The sequence below is a fragment of the Canis lupus genome, chromosome 4 (genome assembly GCF_048164855.1).
Source record: "Canis lupus baileyi chromosome 4, mCanLup2.hap1, whole genome shotgun sequence".
Classification (NCBI taxonomy): domain Eukaryota; kingdom Metazoa; phylum Chordata; class Mammalia; order Carnivora; family Canidae; genus Canis; species Canis lupus.
The window spans coordinates 27,751,150-27,772,134 of NC_132841.1; the positions used below are offsets into that span (position 1 = coordinate 27,751,150).

Here is a 20,985-nt window from a genome sequence, read left to right on the forward strand (position 1 = left end):
AATAGTCTTGCCCTTTACCCTGTTTCTCTGCCTACTCTTCAGCGGCTTGCAAAGGCCACCTTCCCTCTTTACTGATACCAGAGGGAAGACACCAGTCTCAGGGGAGAAATTCTCATTTGCATTCATATCATCTGGGAAGAATAAGGAGAAAGGAGATCTAAGTGATGAGCAAATAAATCATTGAGTGTGAGAGGAGATTTGAAGGCCACATAACCCTTGTGGCATTTTCAAACAAACAAATAAAGCCTTTTCCAGAGTGTTCCATATCCCCATGTGCCAGATTTTTGAAGGTATGAAGTCCAGACCCTTGGGCTTTGGGTCCCCTATGTCCCCATCTGGTTTGAGTTCCTTAGACATACTTTACACGTGATTACATGGGAAACTCAAGTTTGTTTCATTTCTCAGGCTTCCATATGGCCTCTTTTTATTGGCCATCATATCTTCCCCAACTGTGGGGCAGGGAGCAGGCAGGGATGTACCAAAGGCTAGGAGGAACATCTGTGTGTGCGAAATTTCACCAGGAACTCGAATCCTCTGTCCTTCATTTGAGGGACATTTGGGCCCAGAAGAAAATGCCAGTATTTCTGCCCAGGAGTCTAGAGGCAAATCCTCTCTGGAGAATGAGGCGTGATAAAGCTGGTGTAGCAGGACCAGAGTCTCCCTCTGATCAGCCACAGGATCATTCCCCATCCCAAGAAGGAATGTGAAAATAGGCTCTCCTGGAAAACCAGGAGAGATCAACTCCAGTCCCAGTTCCAGCTCTCCCCTCTACACACAACGTTGAGGAAGCCACCATAATGAACAAAAGTCATTTCAGAGAAAACACTTTAACACGACTGCCCAAGTGTGTAAGGGGTTTTAGTGAGAAAGCTCAAAGAACTTGCACCTCCATTGGGCCTTTGGGACTTGGCTTCCAGGTCCCAGACAAAGAACTCTTGTTCTAGAATCTGTTTGGAAAATAAAAAAAAAAAAAAAACATTAATAGCTAAGTCAGTAGAAGTGAAACTGAAAGAACAGGCAACTGTTCTTTCCTTGAAAAGCTTCAAGACATTTGCACTCAAATAAAAAATGCCCTGTACCATCTTCTTCCCGTGTTCAGAGATGGCTGGGCCGAGTGTTTCTCTCCATGAATTCAGATCTACTTTACAGAACATCAGTCCTACTATATAAAGCCTGCTGTGAGGAACCACAGTTTGGTTCAGTGGGGTGTGGCTCTATTTAAAGAGAAGGTGACAGTTGGCAGTTCTGTCCTTAGCACTGCCTGCCAAGTGACCATGAGTTGTACACACCAGAGCTGCTCTGTCTGAGACAGCGGAGACTCCCAGTATGAAGTCACACTGGGATGCTAGCATGCACAGATGGTCAAATGAGGACTAAATGTGATAATGGATGTCAGGCTCTTTAAAAACCATAAAATATGACACAAACGTCTGAGATTACTACAATGACAAACTTAGGACCAGTTTCACACAGAGAGAAAGTAGGCAGCTTGCCTACATCCCTCTAGGCCCTGGAATACCAGGATCATTAGAGCACAGGGAATTGCAATTCTTTATATTTTAAGTCCAGTATCCAATTATGGAATTAACCACCTTGTAGTTGCAGTACTTTGTACTGTAGTACATTGACTGTAACATAAGTTTACACACACATACCAGGGTCTTTGAAGAAAGCAAGTTTTAATGCGTGGAGCTCTCTGGGCATTTAGTCATGGTGAAGAGGAAGTACAGAGAGAGGAAGAAAAATAATATTGTAAGCAATGGGAAGAAAAACATATTTAAGGGAGGGTGGGAGCATCTCATGAAATAGCACAATTATAAAGCAGGGTGGCAAGTGTTCATTTGCAATTCCATGAGGAATGAGATGACAAGACCAGTGGACTTTTTGCTCTCTCGATAGAAGAGAGAAATAAAATGGTAGAGAAAAATGTCTTGGGCCAAAGTCACTCCATCGCTTGTACCCTTACTAATCTTACAGGAGCGAAGTCTCACACATAATATTGCCTGACCCTGAAACCCCCCTGAAATTGGGGTGGTTCTACATAAATATGTTTTCAGTAAATTATCATGGATCAGTTGATTTCTTCATCGTTGTTTCTGAATAAGTACCATGAAAAGGTTTATAAAAGACATTTGGCTTGCTATGGTCATGTGAGCACTGACCAGGTTCCATCTGGATCCTAGGTCCATGGAGCTACTTCAGAGTTTGACAGGAATCACAGCTGAAACCCTCCTGAATTTCTTGAAGATGTGGTATCGGTACTCATTGGAAGGAGAAAAAAAGGAACTGACAACCTCTTCTAAACATACAACATTCATTTTCCTATTCAATCTAAATTCAGCCAAAAAACCTAAACAACAGCTTAAAGCATTCCCACACTAAATGAAATTTCAAATCATAAATGAAAGAAGAGTTTATTGCCTTAGGAGCTGTCACCAGCCACAGCCTTGCTAGTAAAATTTACCTCCATCTACAGAGGCTGCTGTCAAAAAACTCCAGTCCGATGCTTCTGAGTACCCAAAATCCTCACTTTATCTCTTCAGGGTCCTTGGGTTTTCCAGAGACGAACAGGACAATGAGACCTTGGGTGCCCACCAGCAAGCCCACTGGCTGGAGTGCAACATGTTCTGCAGTGGAACCACCTGCCGAGGGCTGGGCAGTGGGCAGCAGACCCAAGTGGTAAGGCCAGTCACCGACAGCAGGCTCCACTCAACAGCGGCCTCTGATGGGCCTCCACGCAGCAAAATGGGGCAGCACTTGCCAGCAATTAAGAAATAATGGCATGGCACTGGTGCATTTGGCAGAACAGGGTCTTCTCTGGGTCACCTGACTGCCTATTTCGTTGGGAATATGGCCTATAAGATGGGACACACACTCACTCACAACCCAGCAGGGAGTTATTGTGTTCAGACAGGACACCTGGTTCCAGGTACTGAGCAGCCTCTGTTCTCTGAGCCTCATTATGGGGAATAACCAGTTCCATATCAAACAGAGAAAGGTGCCACCTTCCCTCCCCCAAAGCTGTTTCCCGGGGAGTTTAGTGACAGGCCAAGTGGAGGAGCAGTGCCTTTGAGTGAGAGACTGAGAAGTCATTGCAAGGGCAACAGCACAGACTCCTGTGCTTGTTTTCTTCCCAATCCCCTTGTAAACTAGAAGACTGGGAAGACTCCTTCCTGTTTAATCTCTGGAGAGCAACTCTTTTCCTGACTTCGACCAAGCCAGTTCTCATCTTGAATTTGAGACTGCCCGTGTTGCACATTCTCCACCTGCCACATGTTCTGCTTCTCTGGGTCACCTGGTTTCTGGTAGGAAAGCCCTGCCTCTTGCCTGGGACACTCTCTACCCCTTGTCCCTGAAGGCACGAAGTAGGACTCCTCACTTATCCCTGTGTGGGTGTTGGGGAGGCCAGCTGACATGCCAACCACAGGGCAGGATGTCAGTAAATACTGACAGAAGTGAGTGGGGCACATAAAAGGGGAAGTTGTTGAACCAGGATCAAAGATTATATCGGTATTTCTGATCCTGGGGGTCCAACAGATGCCTCTTCCCAGTGACTAATGGTAAATGGGATGTTTGCACTCAAGAAAGGCCCTGGGGGGCGGGGAGGATTTTACCCAGCACCCCCTTTTCCAGGCCTTTGGGTTGCAGCAGCAGGTGTATGTGCGTGTGCGCATAGGCAGCTGTGCAGCGAGAGGAAAGAGACCTCGCATACTCGTGCACCTTTGAGCCTGGGACGGGCTCGGGCTGTGGCTGGCCTACCTTGTTGTGATACTGCAGCATCTGAGTGATGATTCTTATCTTCGGATGGTAGTTCTTTATGGAGATTACTCTGTGGAAGAAAGAACCAAAGCTGAGACAGGGTCCGCCTTACTCTTGGAGTCTGATGGGAACGTGAATTTGATTGTGCCCAAATGGAGTGAGTTTGGCATCCTGAGGGCTTGCGGGCACAGACCCAAGTGAAACTGTGTGTCCATCACCCTGCCCCATGGCAGTGTGAAAAAGACATCAACGAAAAGGCCACAGACCGTGTCCTGGGCATAAGAGGAGAGCAGTCCTGTCCTGTGGTGCCTTGGTGTGGGCATGTGAACATGTGTGTACTGGAGCAGGGGCTCCTGAGCAGGGGTCACAGGCTTACAGCCTACATAGGCATCTAAATAAAGCAAGCCTAACTCATGGGGCCGAAGGAGGATTGCAATCTCACATACCCTAGGGACGAGCCTAGAAATAATTTGCTCTGAGTCCAATTCCCCAAGTTAACAACTTGAGACAACAATGACAAATCAAACAAGCAGCCTGACAAATGATACTAATTGGCACACACACATGGCCACTCACAAAAAGGATTTCTGAGCAGGGCTCTTATGATGCGATCAATGACTCAGCCTTCGCTAGATAATAGTGTCTAAGTGATGACTTTAATGCTGGTTGGAAATGAGCACCAAGGCCTGGAGGGGGCCACAGTCTGGTGGAAATTCCACTCCCTCTCCCGGCTACCCACCAGCAGACTGCCCTCAGCCATACCCCCTATGAACCACTGCCCTCCCCCACCCCACCCCACGATTTGGCTCCCTGACACAGTCACTAGGCTACAAGGGGAGAAACAGAAACACCTGGATTCCAGTTCCAGTCTTGTACTAAGGAACTGGGTGACCTTCAGGAAATCCCTGGGCTCTTTGTGACTGTTTCCTCATCTGGACGCTGGGGGCAACGGTACCTGCTTTATTTATTTCACAGGCTTTGGTATGAGTAGCAAATGAAAGACCAGATGTGGAAATGCTTTGAAATCATTAAAAGTTCTCTCCACGTGTAAGTTATGGTTTTTGTCATTACCGACTCTGTCAGAGGTGACATTGCACATTTCCTTCTGTGACAAGGAAGGCTAAAGAACGGAATTCCACAGAAGGGCCCACCTCCTAAGCCTAATCAGAAATGCAAGTGCGTTTATTATGACCACCCCCACACACTTTGCACCAAAAAGTGCAAAAATGGAGAGAAGGCAGCCAGGGAGCTGTTTTGTCTGAGAAGGTACAACTTGTAAATTTAGGAAACGGATCACACAGAAGCCTCTTCCTGCACAAATTCAGCCTGGGCTTTTGCACTTGAAGGAATTCATTTTATTTTTGAAAAAGTGTGGTGTTGGCCTGTGCTTGTAACTCAAGGACTTTGAGCCATGGTTCAGCCCTCAGAATTCAGTTCACAGCCCGGGCCAGCTTTCTGCATTAGCTCATTTCAAATGGGTCTTTGACATTTTAATTTCAAAAGGGGCAGATTGGTCTCATTAAACTAAGGAGAAAGGAGGATTATACAAATAAGGGAAAGACGGAGCCCAATTTTTAACCCTGAACTTCCCGTTGTTGCCTTTTGCTGCCTGGGCCTTAGTTCTGATTCTGGTTAATGCGTGGCTCAACTTCATTTCTGAAGCTACCTGGGCCCTGTAATTTTTATGCCGTGGCTTCATTCCAAACACTCTGGTCACTTCCATGTCTTCGTATTAGCCCTATCGCAGCCAGGGCTTAAATGAAATATTGCTAGTAAGAGAAATGCCCATTTCAAAACTATTACTCATTTTTCAATTACTCGCTTTTGGGGAAATAAAAAGACACTAGCCCCAAAGTTCTCTGGGGGTCAAAACATTAAACTTCTTCTTCTTTTGTTTTTTTATGTTTGAAAAATCCAAAGATGAGGACGCCTAGGTCCTTAAAGGCTACATTTTTATCACCTCAAATGATACAAAAACCTGGTGAAGGATAGAAATCCTAGTTAAGGAAAGGGTCACTGAAGCCCTCTCCTCCACCCCCCATGCTAAGCTGTTATAGTCACTTTCCAGCTGTGACTAGTTAGGGGGTGGGCCCAGGTGTGGACACATGTCCCCATGCCACCACTTCCCTGCAGGCTGGCAAGCCCCCTGCGTACAAGAGTTCATGCATCAACTTCCTTAAAACAACGGCACTAAGCATGTTGCTGAAGAAAAGCGAGAGGAAAGAACACTGTGCCAGATGTCGCTTGCCAGACACAGGGACCAGATGGTGAGGGGAAGACGTGCTCATCCCCAGTGCATGGGAAGAGACCCCCCACCTCGGAGATGTCACTTGAGACCACTGATTAGAAGCAAATGAAGGGAGATGGGAGCATCCTGAGGAAGCAACTTCCCAAGCCCTCACCCCAGGTAAATTTCGGAGCCTTGTGGAGCAAACCAAGCTGTGAGGAGAGGCTGGTCTGTCTGGACCAAGGGTGGCTGCTCACAATTAGGCAAGAGTTCTTAGGAATGCAGTGGGAGGGAAATGTCTTCTCTTCCTTCATCTCTTCTCCAGAAGCATCTCTTTATTATTCCCTTCCAGCTCTCTTGACTACTCTGCAATGTACTTAGGAGGGGAGAAGAACCCCAAGGGGCTTTAACTCTCCGGAGCCAAATATCTTAACTTTTTTGTCATTAAGTTGTCACAGAACAGTTTTCTTCTGACATGAGAAAAGAGTGAAGAGTGGGGGGGGCGGGGGGCGTCGGGCACTTCAGGGCAGGCCAAGCCATGGCCTTTCAGGGGCCTAGCAGGTTTACAGGAGGGCATTGGATGGTGTGCTCCCCACCTTCCCACAGATGTTCTGTAAAAAACTGGGGGGTTGGGGGATCCCTGGGTGGCTCAGCGGTTTAGCACCTGCCTTTGGCCCAGGGTGTGATCCTGGAGTCCCAGGATGGAGTCCCACATCGGGCTCCCTGAATGGAGCCTGCTTCTGCCTCTGCCTGTGTCTCTGCCTCTCTCTGTCTCTCTATCATGAATAAATAAATAAATATTAAAGAAAAAAAACCATGAACCTTTAAAAAAAAAAGGGTGGGGGTTTGAAGACAAATAGGTGTGATAACTTCTCTGTAGAACATTACCTTAGAAAGTTCTCTGTAGAACATTATCTTAGAAATGCATTTTAGTATTAAAAGCACTGAGAAGGCTTTCAGTGAAGACACTGCTTCATCCTGGGAAACTGGCTGAAACAAGCTCATCAGTCCACCAACTCCTCTTTGTGGGGGCTATTAATCAACATGTTTACAGACACAGTCAGAAAGCTCCAACACGGAGCTTCTCAAGCTTGGCACTATTGACATTTGGGGCCCGATAATTCTCTGCTGTGGGGAACTGTCCCGTACGTCGTAGGATATCGAACAGCAATCCCTGGCCTCTACTTTCCGGGATGTGAGCAGCATCATCCCCCCATTATGACAACCAAGAACATCTCCAGTTATTTCTAAATGTCCTCTGGGGGACAAAATCACCCACAGTGAAGTCAATTCAGGTCCACTCCCTCTTAGGGAAAATAGTACTTTACTTTAGGCCTACACCCAATCTCAATCTGTCTTTCCTAGTCCTGTCTGAAATATCTCAAACCCAAGACCAGTTGTGAGCCCCAGGGCTCCCATGTGCCAAGGATAAGCCTTGTGTCCTTGCCCTCCACAGCCACCAGTGCCTCAGCTCCCCCTGGACCTATGATTGTGGCAAGGTGGTAGGGTACATATGGGGGAGAGAAGGTCCCACAGAGATGATGCTCTGCAGGAAACTCAAGAGGGCACCCAATGGACTGCAGAGCACCAAGCCTAGAGCCTCCCCTGGCCTCCCCAGTGTTACCTCATTATGTTGGAGGCGTCTTCAGCATCAGGGTCAGCGCAGTACTTGTTGGCAAGGATTAGGCACGCATCTGCTGACTCTATCTAAGACACCAAAAGGAAAATCACAAAACACAAACATATAAATAACCATGCTTGGTTGCAGTCTTTCTCTGTTGACGGCTTTTGGAGAATCTGGTGCTTTGCAAGGAAAGAAAAAATAATCCTGAGAGATTATAGTTTTTGTCAAAAGTGTAAGTTGCAAGTTCTTGTTATGGTATAAACATTTTATCTTGTTGTTGTTAGAGGGTACAACCTGTACCTTGGTAATCAGACTTTTCATTTTGCATAGTCACTTTGATGTAATCTTTCCAGATTTCTTTAAATAACAATTAATGAAGCCTTTCAGTCCCCTCCCCGCCTCCTTTCCCAACCAACGGATCCACACCATCATCCTAATTTTTTTAGTCGGGAAATGGTATTAGGTGAGCTAAATCACTTCTCTCAGGTTACCAAGTTAACTGAATTGTTGGGGATTCAGAAATTGAGACTCCAAAGTCCTTCATCTGACCTTTTTCACATCTTAACTTTGGAACAGAAGGAAAATAAGAGCCCTAAATCAGATAACAACTCAGTATTCTTTAGTATTAAATTAGCATTCAGATATTCAAAAGACAACAAATCTATGTGTATAAAATGATGTGTTACAGATGACCTCAAAACCTACTGACTTATCTAAACATGAGCCAAAATAAGATTTAGGCCTTTGAGGGAATGATGAGTTATGCTAATAATTGCTTGCATCTAAATTAGGTCCTTGAACAGTAACTATTTTCTCCAAGTTCTCATTAGATTTCACATTAGTCATAACTTGGATCATGTCTGGATAATATTAAGATTAACTGGACTCTATAAGCATAAGAATTCTTGTGCTGGCTCAGGTCTGCAATCTGTCCCGTTCGATATGTTGTACTTAATAGACCATTCCTGCATTTTGGTGGGAGGCCATGGTTTCCTCCATGGTATGTCACAAATTGTCTCTACTTTTCTTTAATAATCCAAAGAATTTACCCAGATCCTTCTGGCTTATTCATGTTTGCCAGTGACATTATTGACTAAATTATGTAGTGACCACAGTTAACATTTAGATGTCAGTGGATTCACAATATTAATCTATACCCAATATTTGTAGTGAACATGCTTACAAATATTGAACGTGCTTACAAAATCTATATAAAACGAGCCAAGTAGCAGATGCCACTTTGCTGTATCCCTTTCCTTTATAAGCCTCAGGTCTGTTTTATAAGAAGATTCTAACTTAATAGATTTTGGAATGAAAGATTACCCTATTACCCAGTGATATCAGATATCTGCATGTTTAGTTTTGTGCTTTTAGTCTTTGGTGGTGAATAAAAAGGAAGCTCAAGATGTTTTACGGCCTGGTAGAATTTTATTTATACTTTATCCTTCATGTTCCTTTCCAATGTAAATAATAGATTTCAGAGCTACACTGAATCCAATTTAAGTATTTAAGATAGGAATTATCTTAAATATTATCTTGATTATTATGTTATATATGCATCTACTGAATCCATACAACTGGTCTACTTCCTTGAGGAGTGCTGATATTGAAGGAACTGGCAAAATAACTTTCATTTTATGACTAGTCCAAGTGAGGGAAGTGGTCTGGCAAGTGCCAGCAGAATGAAGCTCTGGGGTCAGTGGAAGGGTGATGTCAAGGCTGGTGGCATCAGACTTATCTCATTAGGGGTGTGCAGGTGATGCTTGGCCTTCCTAGGAGGCATATGCCCTCACCACAGAGTCAATCCCCCTCTCAGTTGGAGTAAAAACAGAAGTCACCTCTTCCTTCTTACCTTGACTCTTGCAAGATCATGTGGGTTGAGGACTGAACCCTGATAAAATTCCACCTGAGTAAAATGTCGTTTGAATAGAGCCTCAAGCTCCAGGTTAGGGGAAATGCTGGCAGGGAGAGAAAGAACAACCATTAATAAAACAGACTCAGGTATTTCTGCTTCCATGGCCTTCTTTCTCTCTGACTTCCAAAGAGAAAGACCTAGGAAAAGGCTTCCACCTTCAAGACAGACCCCTTTCTTGCCAGACATAAAAGTTTCAAACTTGAGAAAAATAAAACCCCTACCCACTGAAAACCAAAACCAGCACCAAGAGATTCACGGTCTTCACAAAGTCTGAGGCCTATGAGATAAAATGTCTTCGACTTTGTTAAAAGTGGAATCCCCATCTGATGAATAGAGACACTGGGCTGTGACATCAGAGATTAGCCAAAGATGCCCCTGGTAGAGCCTCCTGTCATTCCCTCCCTCAAAGCCTCTTCTCTGCTTCTCAGCCACGTGAACTTTTCATCCCCCTGGGCCTGGATCAAAACATGTCCACCTGTGAGCGGCCACGGACAGAGTTAATTTACTCTTGGTACTATTCTTGATCCACACATGTGTACACCATTCATCATTCTTAGTGTTGAGCTGTACAGACATCTTTCCCATTGGACGACAAGGATTAAAACACTGATTGACCTATTCATTCATTTATTACTTCTGCAGAGATGAAAAATATCTTCTCTCTATAAGGTATTATGGCTAGGCCCTGGGAGATGATATTTCGTTCAATCTGCTAGGTACCAAGAACTGTGTTAGTCAATGCTTGCCTAACATTCATTAAGCACTTAGAGCAAATTGTTAATGTTTTTGAGCATTTCCTATGTGGCAGACACCATTCCAAGCACTTGACAAGTATTAACTCATTTAAACCTCAAAACAACCCTAGAGGAAGGGATGCTATTAACCCAAAGCTGCAAGAGGTTAATTAACCAGGCCATCTACTACGATGCTGATGCTGACAGATGCTGGGGACACAAAAGTGAATCCCAGTAAGTGAAGTATGAGCTGCCAGCTTGTTGATTCAGACTCAAGCGGTGGGTGAGAGAGAAACAGAGCCTGTGCAAATTGGACCAGTTTTTGAGATCCATTACTGGTCAGGCCCCTTGGGAAGTCGGCCGCGGTCTCTCCCTGATGCAAATGCCCTGTGCAATTGTGCCTCTCGACTAAATAGACTTCAGTCAGTGAATACAGGCTAGATGTTGAGCTCTAATTATTGCACATGTGCTCATCTTGAAATGCCCAACCAATATGAGGGCAGAACCTACGCACTCTACTTCTCTGGAACCTTCCAGAATGCTCTGCAGAGGACAGGCCCCTCAGATGGTAATGAAAGGCCAAGCCCTGCATTGGATCTGTGAGCTCTGCTCCTGTGCTCACGACCCGGCTGGTCTTTTCAGAACTTGGAGAATTCAGTGCTGAGAAGCAAAACGCTAGCACTCAAACATGGCGGGCAGTTTGGTATTCTGTGAATAAGTGTCAAACGAAGGAGATGCACAGAACAGAAGCTTATAGGGAAATCAGCTTTCATGGGATCTCAGAGCAGGATTGAGTCCTGAGCCATCAACCCCCTCTGGAGCCACACCAATTCACAAGCTTTGTCCTTTGGTAACTTGGGGCTAGTGAAGGCCCTATGATGGCCCCATTTCCATCAAAATATAAGATGGTGCCATGCCCGAGTCCCTGGACTCTCTATCCCTTGTGGCAGGCTAACTTTTTCCTTAAAAGGGGATCAGGCAAAGCTTAAAATCCCAACAACATTGAGCAGAGGGAGAGATCTTGCTTTCCTCCACTGTCCAACAAACATGATAAGACCTATCTTCTAAGTTGCTTATCTAGCCTAATATATTTTATCTTTCACCATAATAGCTAACATTTGTTGTGCACTTCCTGTGTGCCTGACTCTGCTCTGTATACTTGACGTGGACTATTTCTTTTCATTCTCTCTACATGGTAGAATGAAACCATTGTGATCTCCCCATCTTAGGAATATGAAAACTGAGGCCCAGGGAGGCTAAGTAACTTACTCAGCAAGATTCATAAGGAATCCTCTGAGTTCACAGCATGTACATTGACTCCCTGTGTTGATTAGAGATGGGACCAGCACAGGGTCCTACACTGAGGTTTCTAGAAATAGTAATTGCTGTTGCAGCTGTTGCGAGCACTTTATACCCTGCTTCCTCTTATGTTTGGGTCTTGCCTGGCCACTATGTCACTCCTTCAGTTGTAAAGAATCCATCCACACCATACAGCTCATTCTGCACCAGACACTGCAAACACACCTAGATCCAATAGATCCAGACAGCTGATGAGACAGTAATGACATGTTTGCCCCATAATAAACTTCACTCGCATGTGCCTGAATTGCCTCCATGGGGGCAGGTGCCGTGCTCACCACTGAACTAATGTGTCGGTTCCCTTTCCATTAGCTCCATGGTGTCCTCTCTAAGGAGGCCACTGGTGGGGGGAGGGTCATGGCCAATTCAACTCTGCACTCCCCCCAACATGGCCCCTTCACCACCACTCCTATGGACACTCAGGGAGTCCTTCTCGGGGTGCCTGGTTGCATGGAGGGTCTTGAAACAGCAGGGGCCCCTTACTTGTGAAGAAAGACGATCTCCACATTGACATCGTCCCGGTCCTTGTGCAGGAAGTCCTTCAGGAAGTTGGAAACACTCTCCAGAGTGATGTGTCCGCAGACCACAATGTGCCTGAACAGGAGAAGCCAGTCAGATGGGGCCAGCTTGGCACTGACCCAGCACCCACCCCACGCAAGACAGAGGAAGCGCACAGCTGCAGGGAAGCATTCATCTCCTCCCGAGGCCTCAATTAAAGCCCAGCTCCCATCCCCAGAGGGCTGTGAGGCAAAGCAGCGGTGCTGGCAGGTGTTCAGAGACTCCTCGGCAGAAAAGGCATATGGCTTCTCACCTGATGCTGCACAAAATCCTATTAAAAGCCCAACCGTTTGGCCAAGTGGTTTTATGCATTTAACAATAAGTGACATTATGCTTGTGCTTAAATGCTGCATTATCAAGTCCCTTGCAGATTCATATCTTTCCCTTTCTGCCCACAAAGCGTCCTCTTGAGAGATTTACCGAATGAGTCTTGGTTTATGACATAGAGCTTATCAGGTAATGAGATAACAAATCTTGCTGAAACGATGATTTTGTGTGTAAGAAAGCGGACTTTTATCAGGGTGGCTAATGTGCGGCTTGACACGTTATGGGCTCTGCTGGCCATAAGCAGTAAAAAGGAAATTTTGCATTTTTCCACCATAACTCCTCCGACAATGGGGGCATGTAACACTTTACAGTAAGTGAGCATTACTCAGGGCTAAATGAGGATGGGACGCCTATGGAATCGGAGATCATGCCGCAGGCTGTGTATCCCCAGATAGCTGCTTCCCTAGGGTGTCTGAGATTTCCACGAGGGCCAAAGCATTTTACTTCAAGATGGGGAGAAGCTAGAAAGGAATGAGGCTGGAATTGTCTGCCTTGATCCAGGGAGCTTTGGACTCCTGTTTCTGGAGATGGTGGTTTCCCTCTTTTCCAGAACCTCTAGGACAACAGTCCCCCCAACATCTTTGTGCTCCTGGACCAGTCTGATGAATCTGAACCAATCTGGCTACCCCGTGGTAGCCAGACATTTGCTATCTGATGCTCCATCAGGAGTAAGCCCTTTCGTGCAAGGGTTAGCCCCACAACCCAAAGCCGAGGCCTGGCTGTGGGGAGGAAACCTGCTGGCTTCTAATAAGAAGACTGTGGCAAGGGGCTCAGCCCGTGTCTCTGTGCCTCTCAGACTGCTAGTAACAGAGGCCGAATCCCTGGCTGGGCTCTGAGGCATGGGCAGGTGGTGAACACTGAAGCACGGTAATTTCGTGGGAAAAAATTTAGAATGGCTAGGCCCCTTGCACCTCATAATTGCTCTGTGCACATTCCAATAAGGCAGAAAGCTCATTGGCTGGAGGCAGCTCATAATGGGAGGAAGTGATGATCACTTATGCAATGTTCCATTAGATGCCATTACAAGAGCCTGCCCTTTCGTTGTAATTTGGTGCTTGACTAAGTATGTGAGAATAAGGCAGTAAACTCATTGGTGAAAGGATAATGATGCAGAACAAAGAGTAAATCAATAATATGCACAATGCAGTTAATAATATCACTATTATGGACTGTTATTGTTACGGTGCTGCACTTAGTGGCCGGGCAAGCGCCAGGCCATCACAAGGAGGAAAGACCGTCAGGGGGCTGCCTCAGAAGGGACGTTCCAACACGATCACTTTGTTCTCTAGCCAGTACCAGCCAGGTTCAGGTTCTCTAGCCTTCACCACCCATCCAAATGCTCCAAACCCATATGAGTAGCTCCCTCCAGAAGTACGCATTGTCAGGACGTGGGACATGAACAGAATGCTTGGGTTATATACATTTTTATCATGTCATATTTTAAAATATTTCTTGTAGCACAAGTGCATTTATATGGACAAAACAGGCTGCAAATGAATTTGCACGTTTTGAATAAGATTTCTGATTTTGAATTTGCCAAGTGTATTCAGAAAGTGACGGAGAAATGGATCTCCCTCCTGAACTGACATCTGGAGCTGCATGGGGCAATTCTCACACTTTCTGCCTGCAGACTTCCATGACTAAGAACAAGGCCAGCATGAATCCAACGTAGGGTTCCTCCACAGGACATATGTGTGGTTGGGGCCCTCCCTCTCACCTGGATGTGAAAATAAGCCAGACTGGATTCTTTGCTCTGCCAACCAAGGCTGTGTGTGATCCTAGGCAAGCTCCTTATCCCCATTCAAAGATGAGGGAGCTGAGAGGTTAATACCACCCAGCCAGCTCCCACCCCAGGCACTGCAAAGCTCAAAGTTCTATACTAGTAGAAGCCTGGTGATTATTCAAAGCTGGACTCAAATCAATGATAGGTCCAGGGAAATGCCTGAACATTCATCCTTCCCATCCTGTACGCAAAGGACTGAATGAACATCTGCCAGCATTCCCTCTCCCTGTTCTGAAATCATTCATTTCTAGGACAGATGTGTGAGAAGTGGAAGGGAAGGAGATGAGTTCACCCTCTCACCCTTGAATCAAAGGCCCCGCCAGCTGATTTATTCAGCCTTAGAAAGAGTCAGGGTTCTCTTAGTTGAAAATGTGCTGGGTACATATAAAATATATTCCAATGCAATCAATATTATCCCTTAAGCCTTTAATTAGCTTTCACTTCTCTTAAGAAGTAGACAAATGCAGGCAGGAGAGGAGAGACAAAAAAGGATTGACTTTCCTCATTTGAAGCTAGCTGTCCAATACCATTCTAGACAATTGAGAATATATATCTTTTAGCTACAGCATGATTTCTGGGGTGGAGAGCAGCCTTTATCAAAAAGGAAGAAAAAAAAATCTTCCTTCAACATAATTGGTATTTTTGCTCAGAAAAAGCGAGATTGATTGAAAGCAGATTGCCTTTTTGCCCAAGGAGAGTTATTAGGTACATTATCATGGCAACCTTGGAGAACCCATATTGTTCCAATCTGTCCTATATCTGATTTGAAGATTTATGACTTCCCCCTTTTGTGCCAATAATCATTTCCCTCCATTTTGTTTTCCATACAGTGGAAGTTATCAAGAAGCCCACATATTGAACATGTTTGAATGCAGTTAGAGTTGATGGATGGGGAGAAGTCACCTCTCTAACTCAGCATCTGCATTAGAAGATCTGCTCCCATCAGCCTGTGTCTGAGGGAACCGGGAGGGGGTGGGGATGGGGCCTGCAGGAGCACAAGGGATGGATGGTGAAAGGGGAAAATTTAATTTCCAGAAATATTATCAGGACTTTTGAAAATTCCAGGGATGGTAGTTGGGGGAAGGATGTTATTGCAGGGAAAAGAGAAGCAGAATTTCTTATATCCTCAGTGATTGAAAATACAATTGAAAATATTCTAAGACTGCGAGCAGAGTGTGCCCTCCTTGGATGCAGAGTGATGGTTATTCACAGTGTACGATTTGAAGGATGCCAGAAAGATCCTCATCCAAAATTATCTCTGCCAGATTCCATGACACCTACAAATCTACCATGTGAGATTCGTACTTTGATAGCCTCAGACACTAAATAACTAAATAGTCTTAGGTAAGGTACCAATTCTGCATTTTACAACCATAACGTCAGAGTCTCAGAGGGGCTGGAGCTAGTACCTGATTCATGAGGTTATCTTGAGGATTTATTTAAATAGATAATATATGTGAAGGGCCCAGTGAAGGGTTGGGCCATTGTAAGCATTATTAAATGGTAGGACTCAAGTGTTATCTATAAATCAGTAGGTAAACAGATGTAAAGTGCTCTAGGGCCCCTGGAATCTCACCTAATCCTCAAACAACCCCATGTTCCTACAATCTGCATCTTTGCAGATAACCTCTCTTAACCTCAATTTCCTTAAGTCGCATGCCTGACATCCCAAAGCAAGAAAGTGACTTGTTCAGGATGTGACCCAGGTCCCCGGCTCTAATGCTCACTAAGATGAAAGTGATGGAGTGTAGAGAGCAGAGGCTGGAGGATTGTAGCTTCCACTCCTCTATGGCGGGCAGGGCTGGGCCAACAGGATGTCCTCCTGGTCACTCAGTGGAGGGGATGCTAGAGGGGTCTAACAGGAGAGACGCTTAGCCTGGGGACTAGGATAGAAAGAGATGATTCTCACTTAAAACATCCCAATGTTGTGGCATCACTAGATGCTGGCTGCATGTGGTCGAGAAAGAAAAGGCCGAGTGATGGCCGAAACTCTAAACCAAGTTTTTTACACTGAAGTCACAATGATTTGTCAAGCCAAGGGATGACAAAGTGATGCAAATATCCATGTTAGACATTATATGCTATGTCCAGCCCAGGACTACCTCACCAGCCCAAGGATCCAGATGATAAATGATCCATTTATGATGGAGAATATTTAGGAAAGTTTACACTATGAAGGTAACTAACACTGTTCCCAGAGTGGCTCTAGATTAAACTTCTTTAAACTGTTGGCAATCTTAATGAGAGATTTCTATGGGGCCTGGCCATGTGGTTTGTGAAGATGGCCAACAAACCTAAATCAATAACCATTTCTGATCCAATGGGACTTCTTTGTTTTTAAAATTTTGTCGAGTTCTGTAAATAAATCTTTCTTGGGATAAACCAACATTAATGACTGGATTAAAAGATTCTTCTCAGATGCATGAAGAAGCATCTTAAATGCCAGAATAGTAGCAGATGGCATTCTGTGTAAAAGAGTTACTCATCCAGTGTAAGCAAGTATGCAGGGCTCCATAAACATAGACTGGACTGAATTAGGGGTGGGTAACACTGAATTAAGGGTGGATAACACTGAATTAGGGGTGTCATGGAGCAAGCCTGGTGTCAGTAGATGAGTGTGACAACCAGAATAAGAATAATGCTTGACTATTACAAACTCTAGCAGGATTCACCAGAAAACTGCCAAGTGCTTTTATCATGGGTACATCTTCACTAAATGAATATGGATGTGCCTCCCCCATCATTAAGCATCTCCACCTCCAGAAGGAAATCCCATGCACTCTCCTCAATCACTCTACTTCCTTCCTGGAGATGGTGGAGGGAAGCCAGGATGGCCCAGTTGAGTTGTGATCTGCTTCAGAGCTCAGTTCCACTGCTGCCTTTCAGAATGGACAACTTAGGGGAGGTGACTTAAGGCAGCAGGCATAAGAGAATGATGTTGAGGGGGCCCCCAAACTCTGAAAGGCTCCAGAGGATGCGGCCTCCAGAGACGCACTGATGTTGAGTTGAGCTGAATGAGAACAAAAGCATACATGCTTTTAAGAAGACTCGGGTAGCATTGCTTCAAGTCAGTAGCCTTGAAAAAGGGAACCATGACGGGGATGGGCTCCACTCCATAGACTCATGTTCATCTTAGTATCAGAATGGCCCTTGGGGAATGTTTGGTCTAGTGCCTGCATTATTTTGACGTGGAAACTGAGGGCCAGAGATTTAGGACATGCGGAGTAGCACAGCAAGAGCAGTCCTACCTCCTGGCTTTGATGACTTCTATCTAGAGAGAAGAAAGGCTGATGCTGCTGAAAGGAGCCTGAGCAGGGAATCGGGAGACTGGGGCCAGTCACTACAAAATGAAAATGAAGGGGCCCAGACTGAGTGGGCTGCACCCACAGACACTGATGGATCCCCGCTGCCCCCCGGCAGAGTTCCAGCTCAATGTGCCTTCTAGTTCACGCCACCATCCTATCTTGTCTAGACGTCTGCAGTGCTTCCTAATTCAGCTCTCTCTGCTCACCCTCTCCGCCACCCCCACCATCCTCGAAACAGCTAAAGAGCAGAACTGAGGCAAATCTGACTGCATCAGTTTCTTCCCCACTACCGGCCCCCCCCCTCCCGGGGCAGGGAGGTCTCAGATCTCTCTTTAGCAGAGCCTCATTCTAGGAAGACAATGTAAAATGCACAGCTCTGGGCTGTTTATTTTTAAAGATACTATATCCATTTTTACTGGAACAAGTATAAAGAACTTAAAAAACCCATAGCTATCCTGTCACAATAAATCACACAGAGTAAATTGAAAATCCTATACAGCTTTCCCTGAATACATTGTGCTCACTTTGTCAGAGAGGTAGATGAAATGTGGCATATATTGATCTAGATGTCTCTGTAAAACTATAATATTTATATCAAATACATATGCTAGAATCTCTTCTGTCTTTCTGCTGAGACTTCTAATCATGCTCTTTCCATCCCACCTCCCCACAGCAACCCCCACCACGGGTAGCCAACTACTTGATGGGGATGAATTTTAAGAAGGACTTGTCCAGGGCATTCAGCGGCATTGTATCATGTAGAAAGCAAGGTTTGGGTGGCAAGAGACCCCACAACCCAAATCACACAGTGGTCAGCACTACAAGTTCATGCTGTCCCTCCAAGGTTGAATTTGAACCGTTCAGTGTCTAATAAGTATCTTTCCAAGACTCTTATGCAAGCTGAGGTTTGGGCAGACTCTGGGCTTGACATTCCATTGTCACCTGGTAGGGCTTTCTTTGGCTGCTTTGTTACACAGCTTCCCCTGGTTTGGGTCATGTCTTTCAGGGTGGCCATTACCCAGGTTTTCCCCTGAGGTGCACAACCCCACTGCCCAAAAGGAAGGAGGCTGATCCAACTCCCGCCTTCCCACTTCCTCCAGTGCTGAGAGATTGTCCCAAAGGAACTGACTTCCACGTAAGGGAGTTCACTTTTGGTCAACAAAAGCTAGCTCCAGGCTGAATAGATCCCATCCTTCTACCCTATCTTGGGACCTGGCTCAGGACTCCCAAAGCACTAGACTTTCCAGAACTATCTGCTGCCCAGTAGACCGGTTGGTAAGACATGCTTGTCTTGGCCAACAAACCATTAATCGTGAGACTGTCAGATAGATCATTGGCTGACTCTGTTGCCTCAGATCTACTATCATGTTTCAAGCTTGTGAGAGAACAAGACATGTAAGGAGGACAAAAATCAAAACAAAACAATGAATGTGTATTGAGGTCACAGTCTCAAACCCTGGCTGTAGCCATTTCCGGTTAAAACTAATGAAAAAACAAAGCCAACAAAAGAAAAGCCCAAGGAGGTTTAGAGATAAGAAAATCTCCTACACGGGGCCACAGCTAGTACTTTGCTAATTACAAAGAAAGGAAATGCCTTCTCCCTCCTAGTGAGGAAGAGAATAAAGTAATCATCTCATCCAGCTGTCAATAGAGCTATTCTGGAAAGAGACAGGCTGTTTTGCTGTTTCCCTAAACAGGGGCAGAAGGCTGAGCAAATAGATCCCAACAGTGCAGCAAAGGCACCTCTGTAAACAGAGCCCCAAGGTCACAGGACAGACTACTGGTGGCGCCAACAGTGAATACTGAGATGTCCTGACCAGACTAGAACTTTCTGCACAAAGTGGGTACATCTTACCATATACAAATAGTCAGGACCTAAACTGTGGCCTGTATCTGTACCTTCACTATCCCAAATCACAATTAGATCTCCATAATTAGATCACACACATGGAGTGATCACACATCTTTTGTAGCTTATTGCCTAAAAGGTGCCTCCATCCAGGCCTTAAAAATAAATTCTGAAGGGTGCCTGGGTGGCCCAGTTGGTTAAGTGTTTAACTTTTGGTTTCACCTCAGATTGTGATCTTGGGGTCATGTGATCACACCCTTCCTGTCCGCCCCCCATCAGGCTCCGAGCTCACACAGACTCTGCTTGAGACTCTCTCCTTCACCCCTCCCCCAACTCTCTCTCTCTCAAATAAATAAATAAATATTTAAAAATCAATCAATCAATCCTAAGAACTGCAGTGTAGGAAGCATTGGTTGTATCGACCTATCCAGCAAGCATCCTCTCTTCTGTCGATGGCACTTCATTTTTAATTTGGGAAAATTAAAATGCCCTCCTCAGTCAGATATAGTCTTGGGACCTTGAATCAAGGTTCCCTGCCTGAGCTAGGCCAATCAATTCTTGTCAGTCTTGAATGGAGTGATCCTGATGGCAAAACCCTGTAATGACTGTCCCTGAGTGCCAGATCCCAGGGTGGCTTGGCTGGCTCAACAGTGTCCTTTCTGAGATCTTGCTCTTCAGCTTTCCTCTGAATTTCTTAAGGTACCCTAACTTTCAAAAAAATTACTTTTCTGCTTAAATTAGCAAGAATCAGTTTCTGTTGCCTGTAACCAGAGAGCTCCTGACTGGAAGAGTTGTTTACCCTCACCTTAGTTTCTCATTTAATTTTCACATGGACCCAGCATGCTCATGTTGTTTTGGTTTCTTTCTCTCCCCTCCTTCTTTCCTTCCTTCCTAGAAGAGGACCTGTATGGCAATTCTTAAGTAGGCAATTCCATAACTGCCCAACTCACAAATTACACTGTGTCTCTCCCCAACCCTATGCCCCTCCACATTTTATTCATTCCCTTACTTTGGGTTTGGTGGCCTTTGGCCATTTTCAAGCACATCAATCTTCCTTTGACTTGATTCTTCCGATCCTAGAAGGTGCTCCACTCTTACAGAGAAATCAGGGCACTGAACATCACTTTCCTCTATGCAGATCAAAGTAGATTTGCCTGTCTCTTCTGGGTGGTGCTGCTTCTGAACAGGAGGCACCAAGAGTAGGGAAGACTAAGGCAATGGTCAACCACACCCTTCGGGGATGAAGGTGGAATAGAGGGAAAATGAGTCCAAGTAAAGAATTGGTTCTTACTTTTGCCCTTGTAGAGGGGAGGTATGTTAGCATTGATCTGCAAAGTGAGGCCCACCTCCCCACTAACACCCATGGAAAATCATGCCTCATGACCCTAGAGCATATCTTGTTGGGACTGCGTTCCCATACAATCAGGTTAACACATCCTGGCCTTGTTCCCCAGTCATACAAGGGTATTGGCCCAGTTGGCATACACTGCTAGCTATCCAATCCACTCTGAGTAGACCCAACATAGTAGCCAGCCTCCATCATCC

The 20,985-nt window shown here is 45.3% G+C and overlaps 1 protein-coding gene across 21 annotated transcripts in view; it reads right to left on the bottom strand.

The window, feature by feature from the left end:
* The window catches only part of KCNMA1 (potassium calcium-activated channel subfamily M alpha 1), a 718,149-nt gene that overhangs the window by 198,894 nt on the left and 498,270 nt on the right, over nt 1–20,985 (bottom strand). For all 21 annotated transcript variants that reach the window (XM_072823726.1, XM_072823725.1, XM_072823727.1 and 18 more), the window contains 4 exons: nt 12,102–12,212; nt 9,463–9,568; nt 7,611–7,693; nt 3,760–3,829 (listed from right to left, as the gene is read on the bottom strand). In XM_072823726.1, coding sequence (XP_072679827.1) covers nt 3,760–3,829; nt 7,611–7,693; nt 9,463–9,568; nt 12,102–12,212 — 370 coding nt within the window. The remainder of the gene's footprint in view (nt 1–3,759; nt 3,830–7,610; nt 7,694–9,462; nt 9,569–12,101; nt 12,213–20,985) is intronic.